The sequence below is a fragment of the Plecotus auritus genome (genome assembly GCF_963455305.1).
Source record: "Plecotus auritus genome assembly, chromosome: 5".
Taxonomy (NCBI): domain Eukaryota; kingdom Metazoa; phylum Chordata; class Mammalia; order Chiroptera; family Vespertilionidae; genus Plecotus; species Plecotus auritus.
In genome coordinates, this window is record NC_137776.1 from 108,818,239 (window position 1) to 108,840,876 (window position 22,638).

General features: G+C 50.3%; 1 protein-coding gene across 3 annotated transcripts in view; it reads left to right on the top strand.

The window, feature by feature from the left end:
* Positions 1–22,638, top strand: part of PTCH1 (patched 1) — a 61,313-nt gene that overhangs the window by 35,560 nt on the left and 3,115 nt on the right. For all 3 annotated transcript variants that reach the window (XM_080667751.1, XM_080667750.1, XM_080667752.1), the window contains 11 exons: positions 807–925; positions 1,509–1,911; positions 2,327–2,636; positions 7,705–7,847; positions 9,766–9,949; positions 11,351–11,631; positions 13,230–13,367; positions 16,137–16,279; positions 19,528–19,627; positions 20,085–20,339; positions 21,938–22,481. In XM_080667751.1, coding sequence (XP_080523877.1) covers positions 807–925; positions 1,509–1,911; positions 2,327–2,636; positions 7,705–7,847; positions 9,766–9,949; positions 11,351–11,631; positions 13,230–13,367; positions 16,137–16,279; positions 19,528–19,627; positions 20,085–20,339; positions 21,938–22,480 — 2,619 coding nt within the window. In that variant the 3' untranslated portion in view covers position 22,481. The remainder of the gene's footprint in view (positions 1–806; positions 926–1,508; positions 1,912–2,326; positions 2,637–7,704; positions 7,848–9,765; positions 9,950–11,350; positions 11,632–13,229; positions 13,368–16,136; positions 16,280–19,527; positions 19,628–20,084; positions 20,340–21,937; positions 22,482–22,638) is intronic.

Below are 22,638 nucleotides of genomic sequence, written 5' to 3' on the forward strand. Positions count from 1 at the left end.
TGGTGGAGTGACTTTGAATCTGCACTCTGTGCTCTGCATACTGTGATCGCACACAGGAATTCTCTCTCCTTGACCTCTTCTGTTCCTGCTCTCACCCCACAGGCTGCGGCAGGGCTATTTGGAATGCGCCTATTAAAAACCTCAGGGGACACGTTTGCAATTTTATTTCATGTTTTAAAGGTGACATTTTGATATACTCGATCCATCTTGTATATACACTTTCTAAGCATAAAATCGGCTGCATGAACTCTTAGAAACATTGTGAGAGGGAAATGTTCCCTTTTGTTTTAAATTACAATGTCTCAGGTATCTTCTCTGTTCTGCCTTCTGGTCCAGGTAGGTCGCTAGCAAGATGCCAGTTTATTCCTGTGTTTGTACCGTACAGGTTCATGGAATTATTAGCAATGGGAAGGACCAGGATGGTGGGGCCTCGTCCAGTCACATGGTCTCTTAGTGATGAGAGAGCAGCAAAGTGCTGAGAAATTTGAACATCTACTTTAGGTTTAAACACTTCAATAGGAAAGTGGAAAGAAAGTTGTTTAAAACATCTTTATTTCCATCCCTGGTTAGAGTGTTGTTCCAATAGGCCCAGGTTGCAGGTTTGACCCCCAGTCAGGGCACATACAAGAATTAACCAATGCATGCATATATAAGTGGCACAACAAATCCATGTTTCTCTCTCTCTAAAAATCAATCAGTCAATAAATTAATTAAAATAAATTTATAAAACAGCATATCCTTATTTTCAGAGCAGTCCTCTGCCTGGGAGGAGACTGCTGGTAACATTACATTGTTCTCCCGCCCAGGCGGCCGTGGTGGTAGTCTTCAACTTCGCCATGGTTTTGCTCATCTTCCCTGCGATCCTCAGCATGGACCTGTACCGGCGCGAGGACCGCAGGCTGGACATTTTCTGCTGTTTTACAAGGTACAGGCCCTGACTGCAGGGCCCTTATTGTGGGGTACAGAGCGGTAGTGTTTAGACACGCTTTCGTCTGTGGACTTGGATGGGTGGGGGCAGGGGAGTGGCACTAGTAGTGGGGGTGCTGCCTTGGGGAGATAGCAGAACCCCTGGGGTTCTCCGCCTCTCTGACCACATTCTCACAGCCCTGAGGTTGTGATACTCACGATGAGTATTTCCTCTCATGAACCAATATTGCTCATTGTTAGGCGTGTGTCACATCTCGATGGATTAGGGCAGAACAAAGGTTGAAAACCACACATCTGGAAAAATGATAGCCTTTGGGGTGTTTTTCTTTGGAAGGAATTATGCCTTGAAGGGGTTCAGCAGCCTGCAACTTGATTTTGTGAGCCAGATTCAGGATCAGCCATCCCTTTGGCCTCCTTTGATTGACTTGTGTCTGTGCCCAGACTGAGCGGTCGGGCAGTGTGCTGGAGCTCCACCGTGTGCCTCTCTCCTGAGTCAGAGCTGTGTGGAGCGGGTGTTACCAGGCATTGGCAGGAACGGAGCCCGTTTTGGTGGCCGCTGCAGCACGTTTCCCCTCTTTCAGCCCCTGTGTCAGCAGAGTGATTCAGGTCGAGCCTCAGGCCTACACAGAGACACACGACAGCACCCGCTCCAGCCCCCCGCCCCCCTACAGCAGCCACAGTTTCGCCCACGAGACGCAGATCACCATGCAGTCCACGGTGCAGCTCCGCACGGAGTACGACCCCCACACGCACGTGTACTACACGACAGCCGAGCCGCGCTCCGAGATCTCCGTGCAGCCTGTCACCCTAACGCAGGACACGCTCAGTGGCCAGAGCCCCGAGAGCACCAGCTCCACACGGGACCTGCTCTCCCAGTTCTCCGACTCCAGCCTTCACTGCCTCGAGCCCCCTTGTACCAAGTGGACGCTCTCATCGTTTGCCGAGAAACACTATGCTCCTTTCCTCTTGAAGCCCAAAGCCAAGGTAACCTACCCAAACAGAAGGCTCTTCCTGTCTTCAGGAAGCAGCAGAACAGGCTCCTTGGGAAAATTCTCTGGTGTGATGGATTCCAGGCCTGGTGGGGAGCTACTCCACTGACCCCCTGGGCCATTTCAACGAGCTCACTTCTACAGGATCTGTAGCAATGGTGTCTGTGAATGTAGATCAGCTCCTCACATATTACACATTTACTCTTCATGAAAAATGGGATTGCTATGTTTGTATGTTTTCCCTCTGGGAGAATGACACCCTCCGCTGCCGCCGCCTCCCCCTCCCCCCCAATGCTGCATCAGGGCCCGTGTGATGGCATAAGTGAGGCATAACGCAAACAGCTTGTTGGTGGTGGGAGAGTCCGTTCTGTCCCTGGGGTCTGACCCTGTGCCTCTTCCCTCTGCTGCAGGTGGTAGTGATCTTCCTTTTCCTGGGCTTGCTGGGGCTCAGCCTGTATGGGACGACCCGCGTGCGCGACGGGCTAGACCTGACAGACATTGTGCCTCGGGAAACCAGAGAGTACGACTTCATTGCTGCGCAGTTCAAGTACTTCTCCTTCTACAACATGTACATCGTCACCCAGAAAGCTGACTACCCGAATATCCAGCACTTACTGTACGACCTTCACAAGAGCTTCAGCACGGTGAAGTACGTCATGTTGGAAGAAAACAAACAGCTTCCCAAGATGTGGCTGCACTACTTCCGAGACTGGCTGCAAGGTGAGGGCTGCTGGGGCGCTTGTCCTTCCCACGGCGGGGCCCGGGAGCTCAGCTTCCACAAGCCCGTTTGCTCACTTTACCACTGTGTTGGGTTATAACGTAACACGGCATGTGTCATCGACTTGTGGGTGTTGCTTGAAGCTCTTCTATAGACTGTTTCTGGGGAGGCCGCCCAAAGCAGGCCTTGGCCTATAAAACAATGCAAATGGTTCGTGGGGTGACTCCGGCACTTCGTGAGAATTCACGAGTGCACATTAGGAGATGGGAAAGTACGTCATAAACTGTGGAGCTGGCTGCTTCTGGGGTTCTTCTAGGGGGGATGGTGGGTGGTTTGGGTGACCAAGTCTAAAGGAAGTGTTGGTGGGATTTCTAGGCTGACTCACTGCCGAAGTATAGCTTCATATACCCACAGATTGTGCATCCTTGGTGAATGTAATTTAAAACTCCATATTCTGACCATGTTTTGATTTGGCATAAAATGCCATGAAGCAACCTTATAAATGCTTAATCACATCTCACAGTATTTCATAAATAATCAAATTCTGCTTGAAAATGTCTTTTAACCCTAGCCAGTTTGGCTCAGTGGATAGAGTGTTGTCCTGCAGACAGAAGGGTCCTGGGTTCATTTCCGGTCAAGGGCACATACCTTGGTTGCAAGTTCCTCCCCAGCCCAGGCCCTGGTCAGGGCATGTGCAGGAAGCAACCAATCGATGAGTTTCTCTCACATTCGTGTTTCTCTCTCTGTCTTTCCCTCTCTCTTCCACTCTCTCTAAAAATCAATGGGAATATATCCTCGAGTGGGAATTAAAAAATTAAAAAAGGAATAAAATGCCTTTACAGTTTCTTACCTTGCTCTTAGAAACATCTCTAAGAAATAGTTGTCAACTGGAGGAAAAAAGATCTAGATTTACTCCTAACTGCTGACTGAATGTGAATGAATGTATTCAGTGATTCCAGGAACATCTGTTCATTTATTCTGTGTTGACGCATGGAAAGTGGAGAATCAAGATAATTATCCACACGATTCCAGCAAAAATGCTGTTACTGAAACACCCAAATAATTATGGCCCCCAACACTTTTGGCTTAAATTATCCAAGTGATTGTCTTAATTTCCCCCTTAATTAGACTTGTTTAAACACAGATTTAAGTGCCTTTTTGGGTCTTAAGTCAATATACTTGTATGTAGAGAGTAAGCAGCCAGTTTCCCTGTGTGTTTGCATGAAATGGTAAACAGCGCTAGTTTAATTGAAAATTGTTCAGTACCGTTTCTGGCTTTGACTTGTGTTCCTGGGATTTTGTTCATTACATGTACCCCAGATTTGACCTCTTTGTTGAGGAAAGCAAAGAAAATTACATGATATCAATAGAATTTTTTAACATGCTCGCGAGATTAATTTTAATTTGTTTCTAGTCTTCGTTTGGGAAGCACTGGTTTTTGGATAATGAGTCAAAAGAGGACCAGGCAGTGGAGAGATTTCCCTGCTTTTCATTCCACATCCACCCACCTCCCACCCACATTGGCCAAAGACATGTAAATAGCTTGCCACAAATGACAAAGATCTGCCGTGCTGCCGGTGTCTGAGCAAAGGAGGGTTGTTGTAGAACTGATTTCAGTGTCTCCAGCCATTCCTCTGGGTGCTCCATGCGGCATGTGAGGAGGAGTTTGGGAAGGGGCAGGAGGTATTGTCTCCAGGCATCGCTGAGGGCTAACCTTTGCTTAGCATATTGTAAATTATTGCTCTGCTTTCATACCTTTAATGACCTAAAGCAGTTGGACTTGAGAATCTTTTTTAAAAGTGCATTTGAATCATGTTTTGATTGCTAAGTGAGCTGCACCCACCTAGACCACGTGAGATCCATTTAATGCTCCCACGTCGGGGTCCCAGGAGCCTTAGAACTAACTCTGCAGCCAGCTATCAGGAGTCCAGCAGAGCCCTGGACACAGACGGCTGGACACTGGACCGTGGGCTGCCTAGAGGAGGTTCTGGCCTATCCGGGGGTTGATTGGTCTTTGAACATGTCCTGCAGGAAGCAGTTATCCTTGAGCCAACTTTCCTTCAAAACATTGTGTGTGGTAGTTAAGTGATGGAACCCTCAGTGGTTGTTAATGGAATTGTCATTGAAAACCATGTCATCCCACTGGTCTTTATCAATATTTCAATAGTTGGGGGGGGGGGGGGGGGCCCTAACTGGTTTGGCTCAGTGGATAGAGTGTCGGCCTGCGGACTGAAAGGTCCCAGGTTCGATTCCGTTCAAGGGCATGTACCTTGGTTGCAGGCACACCCTAAGTAGGAGGTGTGCAGGAGGCAGCTGATCGATGTTTCTCTCTCATTGATGTTTCTAACTCTCTATCCCTCTCCCTTCCTCTCTATAAAAAATCAATTAAAAAATAAAAAAATAGTTGGGGGGGTTAGAATTCATAAAAATACAAAATAGCAATATAGAAATTGTCCCACATGTCATCCCTGAACCCACATGCAAATAAGGTAAAGTTGGAGATAAAATCACAGTGTGTATCATATACAAATGGTTTTGTTTATATTTCACGGTGAATTATGTAACTAAAATGTAACTGAATATCTTCTTTTTAGAGCCCCGTATCAAAGAAAAGTTCTGAGCAATTGGGATCATTAGCTCAGAACTTTTCACCAGGAAATAATTAGTATGAGAAGTATATAAAAGGAGGAACGTTCTAGCTAAAACTTTTCATGTTTTGCAGTAAAATGCCACAATTTTTTCTGCTGCGTGCCTGTGTTGGAATATAAAATGTTGTCCAGGGGGCAGTGGAAGTAAGTTTTTGTCCCTTGTTTTGTGTCCAGAATTGTGAATTGTGAGTGCACTTAGGCCAACCATTGTTACTTGAGCTTTTGATAATTAGTCAGAAACTAATAATTCCAAGGACTTGGCTTTCCTGTAAAGGCAGTGACTATTTCTCGTTCATCTCTGCATTCCAAGTAGAGTGGATGCCAGGTGGCGGCCAGCAGCATGGCTGCGGAGTTGAACTTGAGTGGCCAGCAGGGTCATCCTCCCCAAGTTGGGTTTTTCTTCCTTCGTTTCACTCTGGGGTGTTCCAGGAATCTTAGAGTTTTGGTACCCCATTTGCCACCAGATGTTGCCGGTGCCCATGTTAACTCTACTCATCTTATTCGTGTTTTCAGCAAATCCTTCCTGGGCACAATAGTGTGTTCTGGGCAATTTAGAGCATCAGTGGTTCAAGCCAACTCTGGAATCAGGCTGACAGGTCCAATGCTTAGCTCCAACAGCTGGGGGCTTCCTCAAGTAGTTCTACCTTTCCAGGCCTCAGTTTCCTTATCTGTAAAGGGGTACTAAATAGGGAAATCTCAGAGGTTGTTGCAGCAATTAAACTAGGATTTATTAGCAAGTCAAGAGAGAGAGGGTTAAAGTACCATACAGGCATGAAGGGTGAAAATTCTATTATGGTGAGGAAAACCGATCTGGCCTCTATGGGGGGGAGGGGGGTGTTTTTCCCTTCCTGTTTATTTTTTTCAAAACCAGAAAACAAGGCTTCAGGTAATAAAGTAACATCTGTGCAGTTCAGGTTGTGGTGTGCGTGCCCTGCCGTGAAAACAGTCTGTGTGAGCGCTGGGGGCCCGCCACCCGGTGGTCTTGCTGCCGGCTGCTCCTCCGCTCTGGCCCTAACAGGGAGTTCTTCCACCACTGCGCCCACAGGCCTCATCCCCACATTGTTTATATAAAAACAATGCCCGCAGCAACATCGGAAGGAAGGTGTAGTTAAAGAGAGACATAGACAAGGCAGGGTCCTGTGCTCCTCCCCCCTAATCAGCACACTTCAAACTCCAGGAGCTTAACCATTTGAGCACTAATGGAACCCACTTTTTGGGGTGTCTTTGAAGTCATTCAGAGCATGTCGTGAAATGAAATAAGCCCTTGTCCTTCTTATCCTTACTGGCCACGTCTAACCCATGCATGTACAACTTGTTCAAAAGATGTGGTTTCCTGAGCTGCTGGCGCTCAGAGCTCTACTTGGGAGGTGATTTGGGGGGAGCAGGGCGATGGCAAGGGGGTGGGGGTGTCGGAGGAGAATGTGTGCACACTGGGATGGCCCAGACCCCAGGCCGGGTCACCAGGGCCCTGTTTTCTCTTCCAACATGCTTATCTCTTTACAGCTGTGGCCAAGCCGTCAGGTCTGTAGTGATGGTTTTGATTACAGAGGCCAGCGCAGCTGTGTGTGGTGGGCTCGCCCATCCCCCAGACCCAGACCGCTCCTTCCTCCCCCTCCCAAGGCTTGCGGTTTGTCATCTGTTCTCACAGAGCCCCTTGTATTGGCCTGTGGCTTCCTGTTCTCAATCTGATCCAAATTTCCCCTGTGAGGTATTTCCCCGCACAAACACGCGCACACCGCTCCCCGCCTGCTCTCCTCCACACCCTCTCCTGAGGAAGGTGGCAAAGAGGAAGAGAACAGTGGAGAGTGAATAGGTGTTGGCTGTGATCTTTACACAACCTGGCAGCCGATCCCACAGCTTGTGTTAGCTCCACAAGTCGAACAGATGGAACAAATTGACAGAACCGTGTTCACTCACCCTGAGCTTGGAGCAGCTGAGTTGCTGTTTGAAGTTGGGAGTTTGAATGTGTCTCTCCCCCTCCTCGTGGAATTTCTGGTTGCATTGAAGAACCCATGGCTCAGCCAGACAGTGGCATGAAACAGTTAATGAGCCGCTGTCTTCCTCCTCTCCTCGTGCTCAGCCCTCCCTCCCTCCCTCTCTTTCTCCCTCCCTTCCTCTTTCTTTTGGAATAAGTCATGGAGGAAAAGGAGTTCTTTTTTTTAAAGGTAAACCATGTATATTTATTTCTTAGAAGTGAACATTTTCCCCTTTTACCTTAAAAGCAATAGTTATTAGCAACCTGAAGTTCACTTGTGAAAAACCTGGTATTATTTGAATGTGAAGTTGAGTACAAGTAGAGCACAGAACGTTCTGGGTCGATGTCCCACACCACCCTACCCTGCTCTCCATCCTCTGCCCCCTGCTAGGCCCATGGCCGGTCGCTGAGGAGTTCTAACGAGTTACACACACTTGCCTTTTCCAGGACTTCAGGACGCATTCGACAGTGATTGGGAAACTGGAAAAATCATGCCAAACAATTACAAAAACGGATCCGATGATGGGGTCCTGGCCTACAAACTCCTGGTGCAGACTGGCAGCCGTGATAAGCCCATCGACATCAGTCAGGTACTCACTGCTGACCCTGGGCTTCGGGGCAGCGGGTTCGCGGCCTGCCCTCCCATGAGGTCCCAGGGCCTGGAAGAACATTACGTCGACTCTGATGCCCTTCATCCCACCAGCTAGTTGTGTGGCCACAGGGTCAGGGAGCCTCACTTTACTCATCCGTCAAGTGGGGACAAGGGTGTTACCTTCCTACAGAGCAGTTGTCAGCGCAAAGCACAGTCGAGGCATGCAGGCTCTTTTCCGTGTTAGAAATGCTGGGTTGCATTATTTGCTTTGAATTCTAATGTTTATTGCCTCATTCGTCCTGATTGTATCCAAATTTGAAAAGGTGGCGTGGTTGGGTAGCAGTCACTTGAGCTGGCAGACTTTGAGGGGGGTGGACAGTTCGGAGATGGGAGGGGTTCCTAGGAGGATGGGAGGGTCCCCGGCCCTAGGTGTAAAGAAGGACAGACAGATTGCCCTGTCCTGAGCAAGACATGCGGAAACACAGTCCTTGGAAAGGAGTTGTACTCACGCCTCTTAGTCCCCCTGCTTGTGCCTTAGCTGGGGCTTGGGTTCCAGCGAGTCCCTGCTGCTCGCTCCGGCGGGTTGGGGTTCCCATGACCCCAGCTCTGCTGCTGGCTCCCCAGGTCTGTCCACTGCTCCTTGTGGCGCACGGCCTTCACCTTCAGCAGAGAACCGTCAGGCTAATGATCTTCCCGGCGGCTCTGTTTATCGTCTCCCCTTTTTTGCTGGCATTAAAGGTGACAGATTTACAAAGTACATTGTTCAGAGTTATTACAGAGTGTGAACTCGGTTCTTTATGGCTGCATGTGGCACGCTGTCAGGTTTGACAAGGATGTGGGCACAGGAGCCTGTCTGAGAAATAGCGGGAATGCCCCATGGCTGGGGTGGGCTCCAGGGACAGGGACACCATGGGACACAAGTGATTGGGGAACTCTCCCTCTTCCCCCCCCCCCCCCCACACACACACATCATTTCCTCTGCCTGGGAGGGAAAAGGGTGCTGCGTGCGCGGAGGCCCTTAGCTGTGCTATGTAATTCCAGAGACGGCTTGAAGACATACAGTTGTTACATATCCTGTGGATTAATTGAATCCAGATCTCCGAAATTTAGTTCTCTCTCTCTCCTCCATGCTCTTCCTTCACTCTTTTTCTGTTAACTGCTGTCACTGGTGTTTTTCATTTTGTTAAAAAAGACCAAAAGCATTGGAACCAGGCCTGAATCTAAAGTAAGCAGGAAAAAAATATCCGCATACGTGTATATATGTGTGTACATTTCTCTCACAGTGTTCTTCACCTAAGCGAAGCCCACCAGACCTGCTTTCGAGGGAGCGTAGTGTTTGGCCAGCACGGGCTATGGGTCCTGCTGGTGACCACCACTCTCAGAAATAAGATTACCCAGAAAGCCCATGGCTGTGCGCCAGTCCCTCCACTTTCTGGTGATGGGCATTTTTTGAATGCACAGGTCATAGGAGGCTAGTGTTAGCAAAATTTATACAGATGTTGTTTTATTTTTATAGCTCTCCTCCATTTACTGGGTGGCATTTCCTTCAGTGTTAACAGCAGAGGTTAACTGCACACAGACGTGTAGAGGGACTCTTGCCAGGTTTCCCCCTTCCCCTCCTATAAATATGCTGCTCCAGATTGTTCATTCTCCGCCCTGGGTGCAGACAGTTTTTTAGCATTCAGACGTAATTGGTCCGGTTGATTCCCGGGCCATCTGCAGGGCTGTGTGTGTTATAAACACTCCAGTTTTTGCATCCTCTGTTCAGCGCGTTTTGAAAGAAACCCAAGGTGTTCGGATGGGATTTGTTCTCACACTCGCGAACATGGGCATTCTATGCTTTGCTACAAATGCTGGTGCAGAGCCCTCTTCTCCCCCAAACCCCCTTCTGAAAGACCTCTGTTCCCCTTTTGCAGTTGACTAAACGGCGCCTGGTGGATGCAGACGGCATCATTAATCCCAGCGCTTTCTACATCTACCTGACCGCTTGGGTTAGCAATGACCCCGTGGCTTACGCCGCCTCCCAGGCCAACATCCGGCCTCACCGTCCCGAGTGGGTCCACGACAAGGCCGACTACATGCCGGAAACCAGGCTAAGAAGTAAGTGCCTCCGTCCGGGGCCCGCAAGCGTGCGGAGCCGTCTCACCTTGCTGCTCCACATTCAGTCATAGCCCTCGTCCTCTGCGGCTGCCCAGGGTTCAAAAGTGCAAACAGAACAATCTACGTCTTTTACTTTAAAACTCCCGGAGACAGATGAGGATGTGTAATAGAATACAGCCCGTGCTCTATCATGTTGAGAAATAAGCCTGTAATCTCCGTTTGTAGCTTGAACTCTAAGACGCCCACCAGGCCTGGCTCTTCAATGCCAGCTGTTCCCTGTGAGAGCTGGGGACGCCTCCAGGTTGAGTGTTGGTTTACTATTGCAGAGTTTTATCACTGGGGATTATATGTTTATCTTAACTTTGTCAGCTCTGGTGTTGAAGGGATTTTTGGCAAGTCGGGTCATTCCTGTCAGCCACCGAGCACCTGTGCTCCGTCAGAGCCGCTTAGAGCGAGCGGGAGCCTGCGCAGCCTCCTCGTCCTCGTGCTGCGCCGTGGAGGAGGGCGGCCCTGTGTGCGGCTCGTCTGCGTTCGGGTTAGAGATAGTAGTAGCTTCCACCTTGGGTAGGAAGTGGCGCGGGGACGGGAGAAAGGAGACAGGTTCCTTTGCGCATGCGACTGGAGAGCAGGCAGGTTGTACGTCCCGGTATCTAAACCTCGGAGCCTGTGGCAAGCGGCCAATGCTTGTCTTAATGAAAATTTATAGTTGAGATTATAATAGGGCAAATCATGTTTAGCAAGTCAGCTGAATGACCCCAACGGGTCTGGAACACACAGCGGCAGTCACTGAATGCTTGTTGTGTGGGGATTTCTTCCCCTGCTGCTGAAGACGTAGCGTTGCGTGAAAGCCGGAGGCTCCGCGCTCGGAGCGCTAAGAGGATAAGGAAGGGAATCGCTCTCTCGGCAAAGCATGACTTCCAGGTTATTTTGTCCTCATCAGTGACTGCGTGAAGCAGTTTGAATATGGTATTTCCACTTGTGTCAGCTGAACAAAAAATGCCTCTGCGATTGAATTCTTAAGTTGTTTAGACCCATTACAAAAGTGGCTGCTTCTAGAACGCTGAGATCAAAGGTCAAATAATACACAGATCACAGGCTCCCCAAAAAGCAAAGGTTAGTTATTGTTGCTTTAAAAAATGTAAACCAAACTCTGCAGCTCTGAGAGCTGAGGACTCTTCTCGTGTCTGTCCTGGATGCTGAAAGAGGAGCAGTACGTGGACTGCCCTGCAGGGTTCTCTCTCTGTCTGTTGTAATGACGGAGAATTTGGGGACACCCATCTGGTATGGCCAACAAGGGGAATTTGTCACTTCTCTCCCATGCCTGGATCCCAGCCATTTGCCTTTGCAGTGTTGCAAGGAGCCCCTAACCCACGGCTCTCTCCCTCCCGCCTTCCTGTCCAGTCCCAGCCGCAGAGCCCATCGAATACGCCCAATTCCCTTTCTACCTCAACGGCTTGCATGACACCTCGGACTTCGTGGAAGCGATTGAAAAAGTCAGGACCATCTGCAACAACTACACGAGCCTGGGGCTCTCCAGCTACCCCAACGGCTACCCCTTCCTCTTCTGGGAGCAGTATATCGGCCTGCGCCACTGGCTCCTGCTGTCCATCAGCGTGGTGCTGGCCTGCACGTTCTTCGTGTGCGCCGTCTTCCTCCTGAACCCCTGGACCGCCGGGATCATTGTGAGTTTATTCTGAGGGTCTTTGTGGAAGTCGCATTCCTTTCGGCCTAGCTCTTTCTGCAGCCAGCAGTTTTGTTTATGTCTGGGCCTCTGGGGCAGGGATAGATTGCATCACCCACACTATATTTATTCTGCAGGAGGTGGCGAGGTCCGGGGTTAGGGAGAGCCTTTAATGGCCTCCCTCCTGTGTCCCCTTTCTGCAGCCTTAAACGTTTTGTTTACGCACTCTTTCCGTAACAGTGCCAAGCATTTATGAAATGCAGACACTCAAAACAAAACTAATTATTTTCAATTCAAGTGTCATTTGGGGATCACTTTAGACCTAATATATAGAAGGTTCTGCTAAATAGAGGGACGATTAGAGAAGGTGGGACAGTGAATAGGAATAGAGTGGTTGTATGTGTTGTGTGTATTTTAACTCCTGGGGGAAATGGTCAGCTAGTATTGCTCACCTACTTTTTGGCATCCTTCCTCCACGTATAATACTCTCAGATTTGAAGAAAGTTTTATGTAGAGTCTAATAAAATCATGGCAGTGTTTAGATTCCATGAACTGTGGTATAGACTTAAATGCCAAAATTATAAAAACAAGAGACCAGGTCTCGTTCCTGCGCCATAAGCTTTTGCAGCAGGTATGTTAAAAGGTCACTGTTTAGTCTGCAGGACTTTTCATGGTTCTTAAGCAGTTGATGGTGTCCGTCTTTCGTTAGCTTATTGAAAGAGAGCCAAGGAGACTTTCATGGTGCTTCTTCCCCTATCGCCACTGCCCGCTCCCCCTGCCCCATGCCTCCTCCCTCCTGTGTCAAGTTTATTGTTTTATTTGTATTTTCTCCCCTTTGGCCCAAGAAACTCCAAATTCTCCCTGGCAGATTTTCTTTCCATCTCCTCGCAAATTCTTACAAGGCAAAGAAAAGCTTTTCCTTGGGTTTGACTGTTTGCTTTGTCCACCCCGTTGCTCTCCATTTCTGCAGAGTGAGGGGGTTGTAACCTGACCCGCATCAGCGGTTGGCAAGTCTCTTTTCTCCTGCTGTACTTGCTGCCAAGTCATCCTCACTTAGTTCGTGGGCTCGGGACAAAAGCACAGGTCCTTTCGCTGAAAGAACTTTTATTCACCCCATCCTATCTGCATTCTTTAGGATGGAGGGCCAGTCAACCCAAAACTGAAGTACCAACTCTTTTACAAAGTTGAGGGGTAGGTAAGATCCAAACGGAAGGAAATACCTTGTTTCAAATTAAATTTGAAGCTAGTGGTGAGTTCTTATTTGTGTAAATCTCCATAGGTTGCTCTGGTGGAGTTTTGAAAATGTTAATGCTTTCTAGAGCAGGGATGTTGGAAACAACTTGCAGGGGCATACTGCACTTTGCCTTCGTGTGCCTGCTGTCCCAGCGTGGTCTCCAGGCTCCCTTCCCAGTGGGGAGAGGCTGCATTAGAGGTCAGGGTAGTTGTTGGCGCTGCAGCAGGGCGGTGTTGCATTTGGGTGCCAGGGCTTTCTTGGCTGTTGATCTGAAGTGAGGCCACATCAGGACTTCCACCCTCCCCTCGTTTTCCATACCTGGAGCGAGTCTGTGCCCAGCCACTCATCCCTGTGCCCTCTGACAGGTGACGGTCCTGGCCTTGATGACGGTCGAGCTCTTTGGCATGATGGGCCTCATCGGAATCAAGCTGAGTGCCGTGCCTGTGGTTATCCTGATTGCGTCTGTCGGCATCGGCGTGGAATTCACTGTTCACGTCGCTCTGGTACGGGACACTTGCCAGCTACCACTGTATGAAAAAGTAACATATCCTCTAACTCTCGTAGTCTCCAAGTTAGGAACCTTTTCATTTTCTCCCCCATCAAGGAACACACCCAGTACACACACGTGCACTGGCACTGGCACTCGCATTCCCGAGGAGTGACTAGAATTTGCCTGGACTCCTTTCCCTCTTAAGGAATCTAAGGAGAAGGTCCGCGAAGGATGCCATTTATTTGGTGGTATCATTAGTGGCACCACAGGTCCTGAAGTTGTCGACTGTGTTTTCAAGACATGTAGAGAGAGAGAGAGAGAGAGAGAGAGAGAGAGAGAGAGAGAGAGAGAGAGAGAATGCGCGCGCACGCACAGAGGACCACACACAGTGTTAAAAACCACATTAATCAAGCAGGGATAACATGAGACCACACTCAGAGGCTCGCTGGGGATGGCATAATTGAGGGCGCGGCCAGTTGGCAGCCGTGGAGACACGCTGGGGCTGGTGAATGCAGGCCAGGTGCTCGGCGTGGAGGCCGCGCTCCCACCTGAGCCCACCCAGCTCCTCCAGGGTTGAGAGCTAGTGTTGTTCCACAGGAAGTTTCCCCCCTCGTCCTGTGAGTGCTTTGTTGGAGGGAAGTAAACTTCAGCAGGAGCCTTAAGCCCAGGAGACGAGCCCCTTGTCCGTGTGCATCAGAGAATTACTCAGGAGCCTCACAGCCTGCCCATGCGTCGTGCTTATGGCCGAGTCCTGGGCTGTGGGTCGGCATTCCATGACTGTTTATTGACTGAGTGAAGACTGATGTTTGGATTGCCCTCGGCTAGGACCCCAAGCATTGGGATTGATCTAGTTACGTTTAGCTTTGCTTTTGGCATGTCCAGCATTGACTTTCCTTGGGCTCAGCGCTTAGCACATGCGTGTCTGGGCATCTGCTCCCACTCCATGCCTTCATGGTCCTCCACAGGACTCGTTCAGGGCCACTTTCATGCAGCTTAGAGAGTGTACACCTTTGTGGTTCGGAAGGGATGTCTTGTTGAAATGGACCCATTTTCATCCCAGTGTGCAGCGTGAAAAGCTGGTAATACAGAAACAGAATTTGCTAAATTTTGAACCTGCCCAAGTTACTTTCTCTATTGAACTGGGAGGAGGGAGAGAGGAAGGCCCCTAACAGCCTAGAGCTTAAAAACACATGATTCTAATATCATTTCTTCAGGAAGGAGAAAACAGTCATTTAGGATTCCACAGTCATTTTTATTCTGACGCGGATGCAGTTGTGGTAGCTGACACTGCGCACGGGCAGATGTGTCTTCGCTCATGTTGTAGCGATGGAAATGCCTGCGCCAGGCTTCACACTGCGTGGTGCCCGGGTCTCTTAGTGAAGGATGTCTCTTAGTACCGAGATTTAAGGGGGATCAGGAGCTGCTCAGGGCTTTGGGCCCAAGTCTCCATCGAGAGACCTTCTACACACGGGACACGCATGGTGTTCCTCCCCATCCTGGGTTTGAGTGTGTGTTTAAAGCGGGCAGCGGCTACTGGTGGTGACATGCATTCTTCTCCCGTGAAGGTCTCCTGTCAGTGTGCTGTGTCGGTGACACACATTGACTGAGAGGATAAGCCAGCCCAATGCTTACGGCCTCACGGTCCAAGTACAGCACAAAGTAACAGGTTCCCAACAATGCGGTCTTTCCTCCCAAGAGAAAAAGGCCGATAGATGGGCCCTGAAGGCTCCTAACTAGGTCTATGTGGAACCCAAGCCCACTTAAGAGAAAATAATGAAGACTCACAGCACACCGTGGTGTGCTTTTGTTTCTTGATCCATTAAGGAAAGTAACACTCCTGTCCCTGTGCAGGGCGCATGGCGATGGCAGGGCGCCTGCAGTGTGATGTAGGCCGGGGGGTTACGGAGCCGGGCCCTCAGAACCTCCTAGCCCTCTTTTCTCCGCACAGCCCAGCCTCCCCACCCCCCGTCGCCTTTTTGGGTTCAGCTGTGGGGCCTGGCAGGCTATAACAGTAACTGACCCACATTTAATCAGACCTGGGTCACGTTCTCATCTCAGGCCAGCAGTCTGGAGATAACAGTCTGGTACACTGGGGCTCTGTGAAGTTGCCATTGAGAAAAACAGCATTCTTGACCAGGCAGAGCTTAGAGAAGGCAGAGGAAACAGGGTATGTCCACCTGTGGTCAGACCAGGATTGACTGGAATTTACAATCCTGTCTTTTTCTTGTGATATGTCTGTGGTGCTGAGATGTGCTACAAGCACATTAGTTTGAATCCAGTAATAGAAATTCTAACCTCAGCATCCTCACGAGGAAGCAAATAGCGCCTAGTTGCACGTGACACAGCGTTAAGTCCACTCAGAATTGCGATCTTGACCATCCAAATGTCAGGCTGAATGCTGTCACTTTCACAACTTGAGGTCTCCATGCTAATTGTGGGAGAGAATTTGGGGGAGAAAGCTCAAGGGCGAGTAACGGTGAAAAGAAGAGCGCATTTGGCTCATTTTTGTATCGTTTTGGTTTGGTTTTTAATTTCAGGCAAGTATGCTTTCCCTCTTTGTTGTTGTTGTTATTCAAGATGTACGTCAATACCGAATATGACCCGGTGTCATGAACAGGTCATTTTAGTGTAAGCCCAGATTTTGCTAGTTGAGTAACCCCACTTGAATGTTCCCAGGAAGATCTGAGAGATCCTGTCGGGGCAGATAAAAGAGCTCACGGAATTTAGACAGAGCTGCCCAGTCATGCCCAGGACTGACCGCCTGCCCTTCTCCGTTGCACAGGCCTTCCTCACGGCCATTGGCGACAAGAATCGCAGGGCCGTGCTCGCCCTGGAGCATATGTTTGCGCCCGTCCTCGACGGGGCTGTTTCCACGCTGCTGGGGGTGCTGATGCTGGCGGGATCGGAGTTTGATTTCATCGTCAGGTAAGCAGGAGTAGGAGAGAAGACGTGTTTGGAAAATCGTTATTTCTTGCTCATGTGATTTCTGTTGCTTATTTCCTTCTGTCTGTGGTAGATTACAGCATTTCTTCATTATGACTCAACTTCCCCCCATCTTTGAGGTATAATTTGTAATTAGCAAATGAAAATCATATATATGTAAGGTATACAACACGTTTTGATTACCACAATCTGTGATGCCACTTTATGTTTATTTTATTAACTCAGAGATATGCTGAGAGGTATGAAGACAAGCCCTCCAACAGGGCCATCTTGGGGAATATCTTGGGGAGAAAAGATGGAGGGTTTGGAGGGTAGCAGCAAACTGCTCCAGGCCAAATGATCATCCAATACCCCAAGCCCAGGGAAAGTATTCCGGGTTAGAAATATCCACAGAAAGAGACAACTGTGGTTCCCAGTAATTGACTGCATTTGACCTTCACTTCTCCTTCAAAACTGGATCCAGGAAAACATAGCTGCCTAAAACTGTCACCTAGATCTTACTCATTTAAGAAGCGAAGGTAAGGTGCCCAGTTTTCAGTCTTGCGTTCCACGAAGATTCGGGATACATTTAAGATGTGACGTGGGTGTCACGTTTCGGAAATCCAAGCCTAGTTTGCCATTTCTCTTTGGAACTGAAGGCAAGGAGTTTCTGGTGAGTTTAATGAAGAATGTGACTTTGTGACGTATAGAAGGAGAGCAGGTGTTCCTTTTGAAGAGAAGTTGAGGACAGCAGGGCAAGAGCATGTACTGGCCTGAGCAGGTCTGCTGCTTTGCACAGCAGCCACTCTCGAGGCTGACGCTGCCCGCCTCAGGCAAGGAAGGCAGCAGCATCATGGGAGCAAGGATCCAGGGTTAGAACCAAATGTGAGAAATGGCTGGACGGTTTGCGATGCTTTAGGAATCTGGAGAGAGAAGCCAACCAGGCTTTCCTGGTGTGTGTACACGTGTGTGTCTTGGGGAGACGTTTCGTTTTCAAGTACAAAGAAGAAGGTTTTCCGTTTCAGCCAGTTTATTACAGAAAAAACATCAGTGCACGGGTATGGGGCATAACCCATCGGGCGGGGCGGTTCAGCATCTCAGAGCCTTCCTAGAACGAGAGGCAGACCTTGGCTCACTGTCACTATAGTGCGGACCACCCTTCTCACACCCACGTGCTGTGAGTCGGCCGGGGCTCTCTGTAAAGGCAGAGTGGATTTCGTTGGGGTGGGAAGGTGACTCCCGGGTGATGTCCATACTGCCGGTGTCCTCAGCATGGACTGTTGATCACTTACCAAGCCAATTAGTACATTCTTGTTTGCTGATACCAGATAGATATATGCCTACACTAGAGTAAGGTTTTGTTCTGAGCTTTGTTTTAAGCTCCTAATTTGACTTTTCCTGTATTTCCTTTCCATGCATTTACTTATTCAGACATTAGTGGTTTCTTTGTCATTAAAAAGAACCTATATCAAAAGAGTTTCTCTTCTGTAAGTTCTCACGGGACACAATGTGACAAGCACTTCACACGAGCCATTTCACACAACAGCAAGTCATAGGGACCCTGCCCCCCACCGTGGAACTTACGGGAGAGAGTTCACACGCAACTCAAAGCCATGGGGAACGCAGGGCATGACGGGATCTCAGAGGATCGAGCTGTCTCATGGGGGGTGCCAAGTGGGCCGCACAGAGGTAACTTAGCCTGAGTCTGAGCAAGCAGCTGGGAGCCTGGATGGAGGGCCGAGAAGCCCAGCTCTCTTGTCTCACCCTGGCTGCTATTCTCTCCCAGAGACACCAGAGTTCCTCCTGTGTCAAGCACTTAAAAGGGCTTCCCATTTTCTAGAACTGGATGGATTAACCTGATAAGGCCCTCGCTGGGGTTGACTAGATGAGCAGACATTGTATACACTAAGCGTCAGAAATCTAATTGGTCTGTTTATTCTACAGTTAGATGGATGGGATGCAAATGTCTTAATGCCTGCTGCTGATGTATGCCTCTGCCTAAAGTTCCCGCAGTTTACATTAGAGCAGGATGCCGGCTGCTTGGCTTTTACTAATGCAGCTCAGGAGTTCCCGGTGTTTACAATAGCTGCGAGGTATTTGTATTTTTATAGGGATTCTCTCTCCTTTCATCTAATGTCGAAACATATATAGAAATGGCAACATTTGGTGCCTGTTCTGTTTTATGATCAAGAGGACCATTAACAGAGAGATATTTGCCCTCCCTCTTCCCAGAACATCCTGAGCCCCCACCCCACAGCCCACTCCCAGCAAAACGGCCTAGAAATCATTTGTTACAGAAACACATGCTCGTGTGGCGCCTGCGCCTCCCCGGGTGGAGTGTCCGCCAGTGGCTGTCCCTGGCGGACAGGCTTACCTTGGTGTTCACAACCCACCCCAGACTTTAGCCTTCAGTGGTGGGAGAGCAGGGCCACTGGTGCACGCTCCTCCTCTTCCTGCTGCTGCGGCCTTTAGATTTGAATTGGCTGTTGCAAAACGAGTATTCAGAGGCGCTAAATTGTCCACAAAAGGTTGGCCGCAGAGCAGCCCCATCCCTGTGGCCCGCCCTCCCCACTCCACTAGCGCCCCAGCAAACACAGAATGGGCAGCGTCTTCTTTACAGAAGGCTGGTTCCTGGTCTCAGGAAGGTGGCAGCTGTTTGGTTAAACTGGAACCCACCGAATTCTAGACAGAGAGTCGCGATTAATGAAAGCCCAGGGAGAGCCTTACCTGATACGCCGGAGACTTGGAGATGCCGCTGTAGGGGGCAGACCATTTCACAGTGGGTTAGCTGCTGGACAGTGGGCTGCTTTTCCTCCTGGGCCAAATTGGTTCAATTCTACACCCTTCGCTTCATTTGTTTGCTTCTGCTGGATTTTCACGGACAGGGCCCCTCTGCATTGTATTTGTGCTTTCAGTCTGCGCAGCCATTCAATTCACATTCCATATTTTTGAGTTTGTGTAGCACGTTCATAAATAACATTACATGCCATGAGAGTTCAGCAAATTAACAAACTAATTCTTTTCTTCCTTCATGAACTTCAGGTTGTGCAATGCAGCCCTCAAAATCATAAAGTGAAAATATATACTCTTGTGCTGAATTTGAACCTCAGTTTTGTAACAGCCTTTTCGCTGTGTGGGTTTTGCTCGTTTTGGCTTATGACATGCTGTGGCATTCGGGCATGTGGATCGTAGCTTAATTTACCTTGGCCACAGTTCTCAGTGAGAGTTTCTGTTTCCCTTTTATCCTCAAGGTATTTCTTTGCCGTCCTGGCGATCCTGACGATCCTGGGTGTCCTCAACGGGCTGGTTTTGCTTCCGGTCCTGTTGTCCTTCTTCGGACCGTATCCTGAGGTCAGTAACCATGCCTGGCTGAGTGTGAACGCTGTTTTGCCTGGTGTCCCTCTTAATTTAGATATTTTAGGTATATTCACATTACTGATGAGTTACTTTTTCAGCAAACATCTCAAGAACTATCGCTTTTTTTCTTTTTTAATAGTTTTGGGGTTGTAGTACTGGTCCTTCAACTTTTTTTTTTAAACCACATGATTGGCACCTTAGTCCTATCGACCTTTATCATATATCAGTAAAGCATTTTCCACTCAAGATAGATGTGGGGTGGGCAGGAGTCAAAGGCCCACCTGCCTTCGCAGTGTGAGCGAGGGCGGTGCTTCTGCTCCAGCCACAGCCCTGGGGGTCCTCCCGGTGGCAGGGGGTGGGGGGAGTACAGCTTCGTGGTGAGGGAGGACAGAGGCCCTGAACAACAGGCATGTGGATGATAGCACTCTTAATACAGAATCCTCTCAAATAGGTGTCTCCAGCCAACGGGCTGAGCCGGCTGCCCACGCCTTCCCCTGAGCCGCCCCCCAGTGTGGTCCGCTTTGCCGTGCCCCCCCGTCATGTGAACAACGGGTCTGATTCCTCTGACTCTGAGTACAGTTCTCAGACAACGGTGTCAGGCATCAGCGAGGAGCTCCGGCAGTATGAGGCCCAGCAGGGCAGCAGGGGCCCTGCCCACCAGGTGATCGTGGAGGCCACGGAGAACCCTGTCTTCGCCCGCTCCTCCGTAAGTCCGCCTCGGCAGCCCCGCCCTGCTCTGAGCAGCAAGTCTGCCGGACCCAATGCGAAAGCAAAGTGGGGGTTAAGGGGAGCCGTCGGCAATTGCCAATATTTGACTCTTCTGAAACTGTAAGTGTCAGTTTCACAGAGTTGGCTCTCCCGGGGGTCACAACGGCAGAGGCCGTAAGGGAAGGACACAAGGCAGCTGCTGTCCCTTTGGCCTCAGTGCAGTGTGAGCTGAGCGGCTAGAGGTAGAGGAGGCCTGGCCTCTTTTTTTTTTTTTAAAGCTGCATATCGTTTTAAAATGATACTTTTTAAAAATGGAGTGGGATTTTTATTGCTAGCCAAAGTGATCTGTTTTTGTTTTCTCTCATTTCTATTACCTTTAATTGCCCTTGGTTACAAAATTATTTCTATTCTTGTTGTCTAAGACTTTACCAGAAGCTTTTGTGGCTCCAGGTACATATTCTTGGTGGCTGAGAAGCTAAGCCTTAGGTCATTCAGGAAAGCTGGGAGCCCCTTCGCAGGGCCCAGGCTCGTCTTCTGCTCCCAGGCTGTCCTCGGCCCCAGTCCTAGAGCCCAGCACACAGAGCTTCTCCAAGGCCAGTTCTGGGGCTCAGATTACCCCCACCGAGGGCCTCCTGCTGTCCCTCCAGGAAATGGGTATTCCAGTGCCGGCCAGAGCACGCCTTCTGTGAAAGAGAGAAGGGCCAACCAAATCACCTAAATTTTCCTCCGCTTACCCCCCGGGGTGATGCCTGCTGAGCTGCAGTGTGAATCTGGTTTAGTTCAGCGGGAGCCTAAAAATAGGTACAAGCTGAACGACTTTGAAGTTGGTCACGGTCCTTTTGATTGATGTGGCCACTGTGTTGCTCTCCGCTTTGTATAGAGACCCAGAAGCCAGATTCCTCACGAGCAGGCCGAGCAGCACTGCCCCGCAGAACTTTCTGCGACGGTGCAGATGCGGACCGTAGCCACGTGTGGCTGTTGCGCGCTTGAAATGTGGCGAGTGAGACCAAGAGGCTGAATTTTGAATTTAGTTCATTTAAATGCAAATAGCTACATGTCCCTAATGGCTGGTGTGTTCACCAGAGTACATATAGATGGTCCTGCCAAGGCCTGCCATCTGGGCGAGCCAGGGCCAGATGCTTAGCAGCTCTAAGTGGAGTTCAGGAGCTGGCCCTCCTGAGCAGGGGGTGTACATTGGGAGGCAGCTCGGATCCTCTACAACCACAGCCCTGCGTTTGCGGGCAGCTGTTCTGTGCCCAGACAGCTGTGCTGGTGAAAGCCTAGAGTCCAGGGTCCGAGTAAGACTCCTAGAGTCTAGGCCTAGATGTAGGGTCCGAGTAAGGCGCTCCTCTGCCGTGGAGGAGCACCGTGGGGGTTGTAAGAGAACGGGTTTTTCTTTGTGAGTGGAAGGTCCTTGTTGGCTCCCAGGGCCTCTCCCAGCCATTTGCAGGGTCGACAGGCCGCTGGGTTAAGAAGAGCTGTGTGTGGGTGGCCAGGCGGGAACCAGGGCCAGTAGGGGAGTGCTGGGAGCGACGGGGTGATGCCCGTCCTGGGGTCAGCACCCAGCCTGCTTTAACCTGCCCTCGCCCTCTGCAGGTGGTCCATCCGGAAGCCAGGCATCACCCGCCCTCCAATTCTCGGCCGCAGCCCCACCTGGACTCAGGGTCCCTGCCACCCGGACGGCCAGGCCCGCAGCCCCAGAGGGAACCTCCCAGAGAAGGCTTGCGGCCGCCCCCCTACAGACCGCGCAGAGACGCTTTCGAAATTTCTACTGAAGGCCATTCTGGCCCTAGCAATAGGGACCGCGTGGGCCCCCGGGGAGCCCGCTCGCACAACCCTCGGCACCCAGTGTTCACTGCCACGGGCAGCTCGGTGCCCAGCTACTGCCAGCCCATCACCACCGTGACAGCCTCAGCGTCTGTGACTGTCGCTGTGCACCCCCCGCCCGCCCCCGGGCGGCACCCCCGAGGGGGGCTGTGCCCCGGCTACGAGGACTACCCCCAGATGGACCCTGGGCTGTTCGAGGACCCCCATGTGCCTTTCAACGTCCGGTGCGAGAGGAGGGGTTCCAAGGTGGAGGTCATAGAGCTGCAGGACGTGGAGTGTGAGGAGCGGCCCCGGGGCAGCGGCTCCAGCTGAGGTGCGTGCGGTGGGGGACACAGGGCCAGGCTCCTGAGGTTTCTGGGGCTCGGAGCCCCTGGCATTGGTATGTCCCGACCTGAACGCCTATGACCTGATTCTCAAGGCAGGGCTGCCAGGTCCAGGCTCTCATCACTGGGCAACCAGTCTCGTCCCAG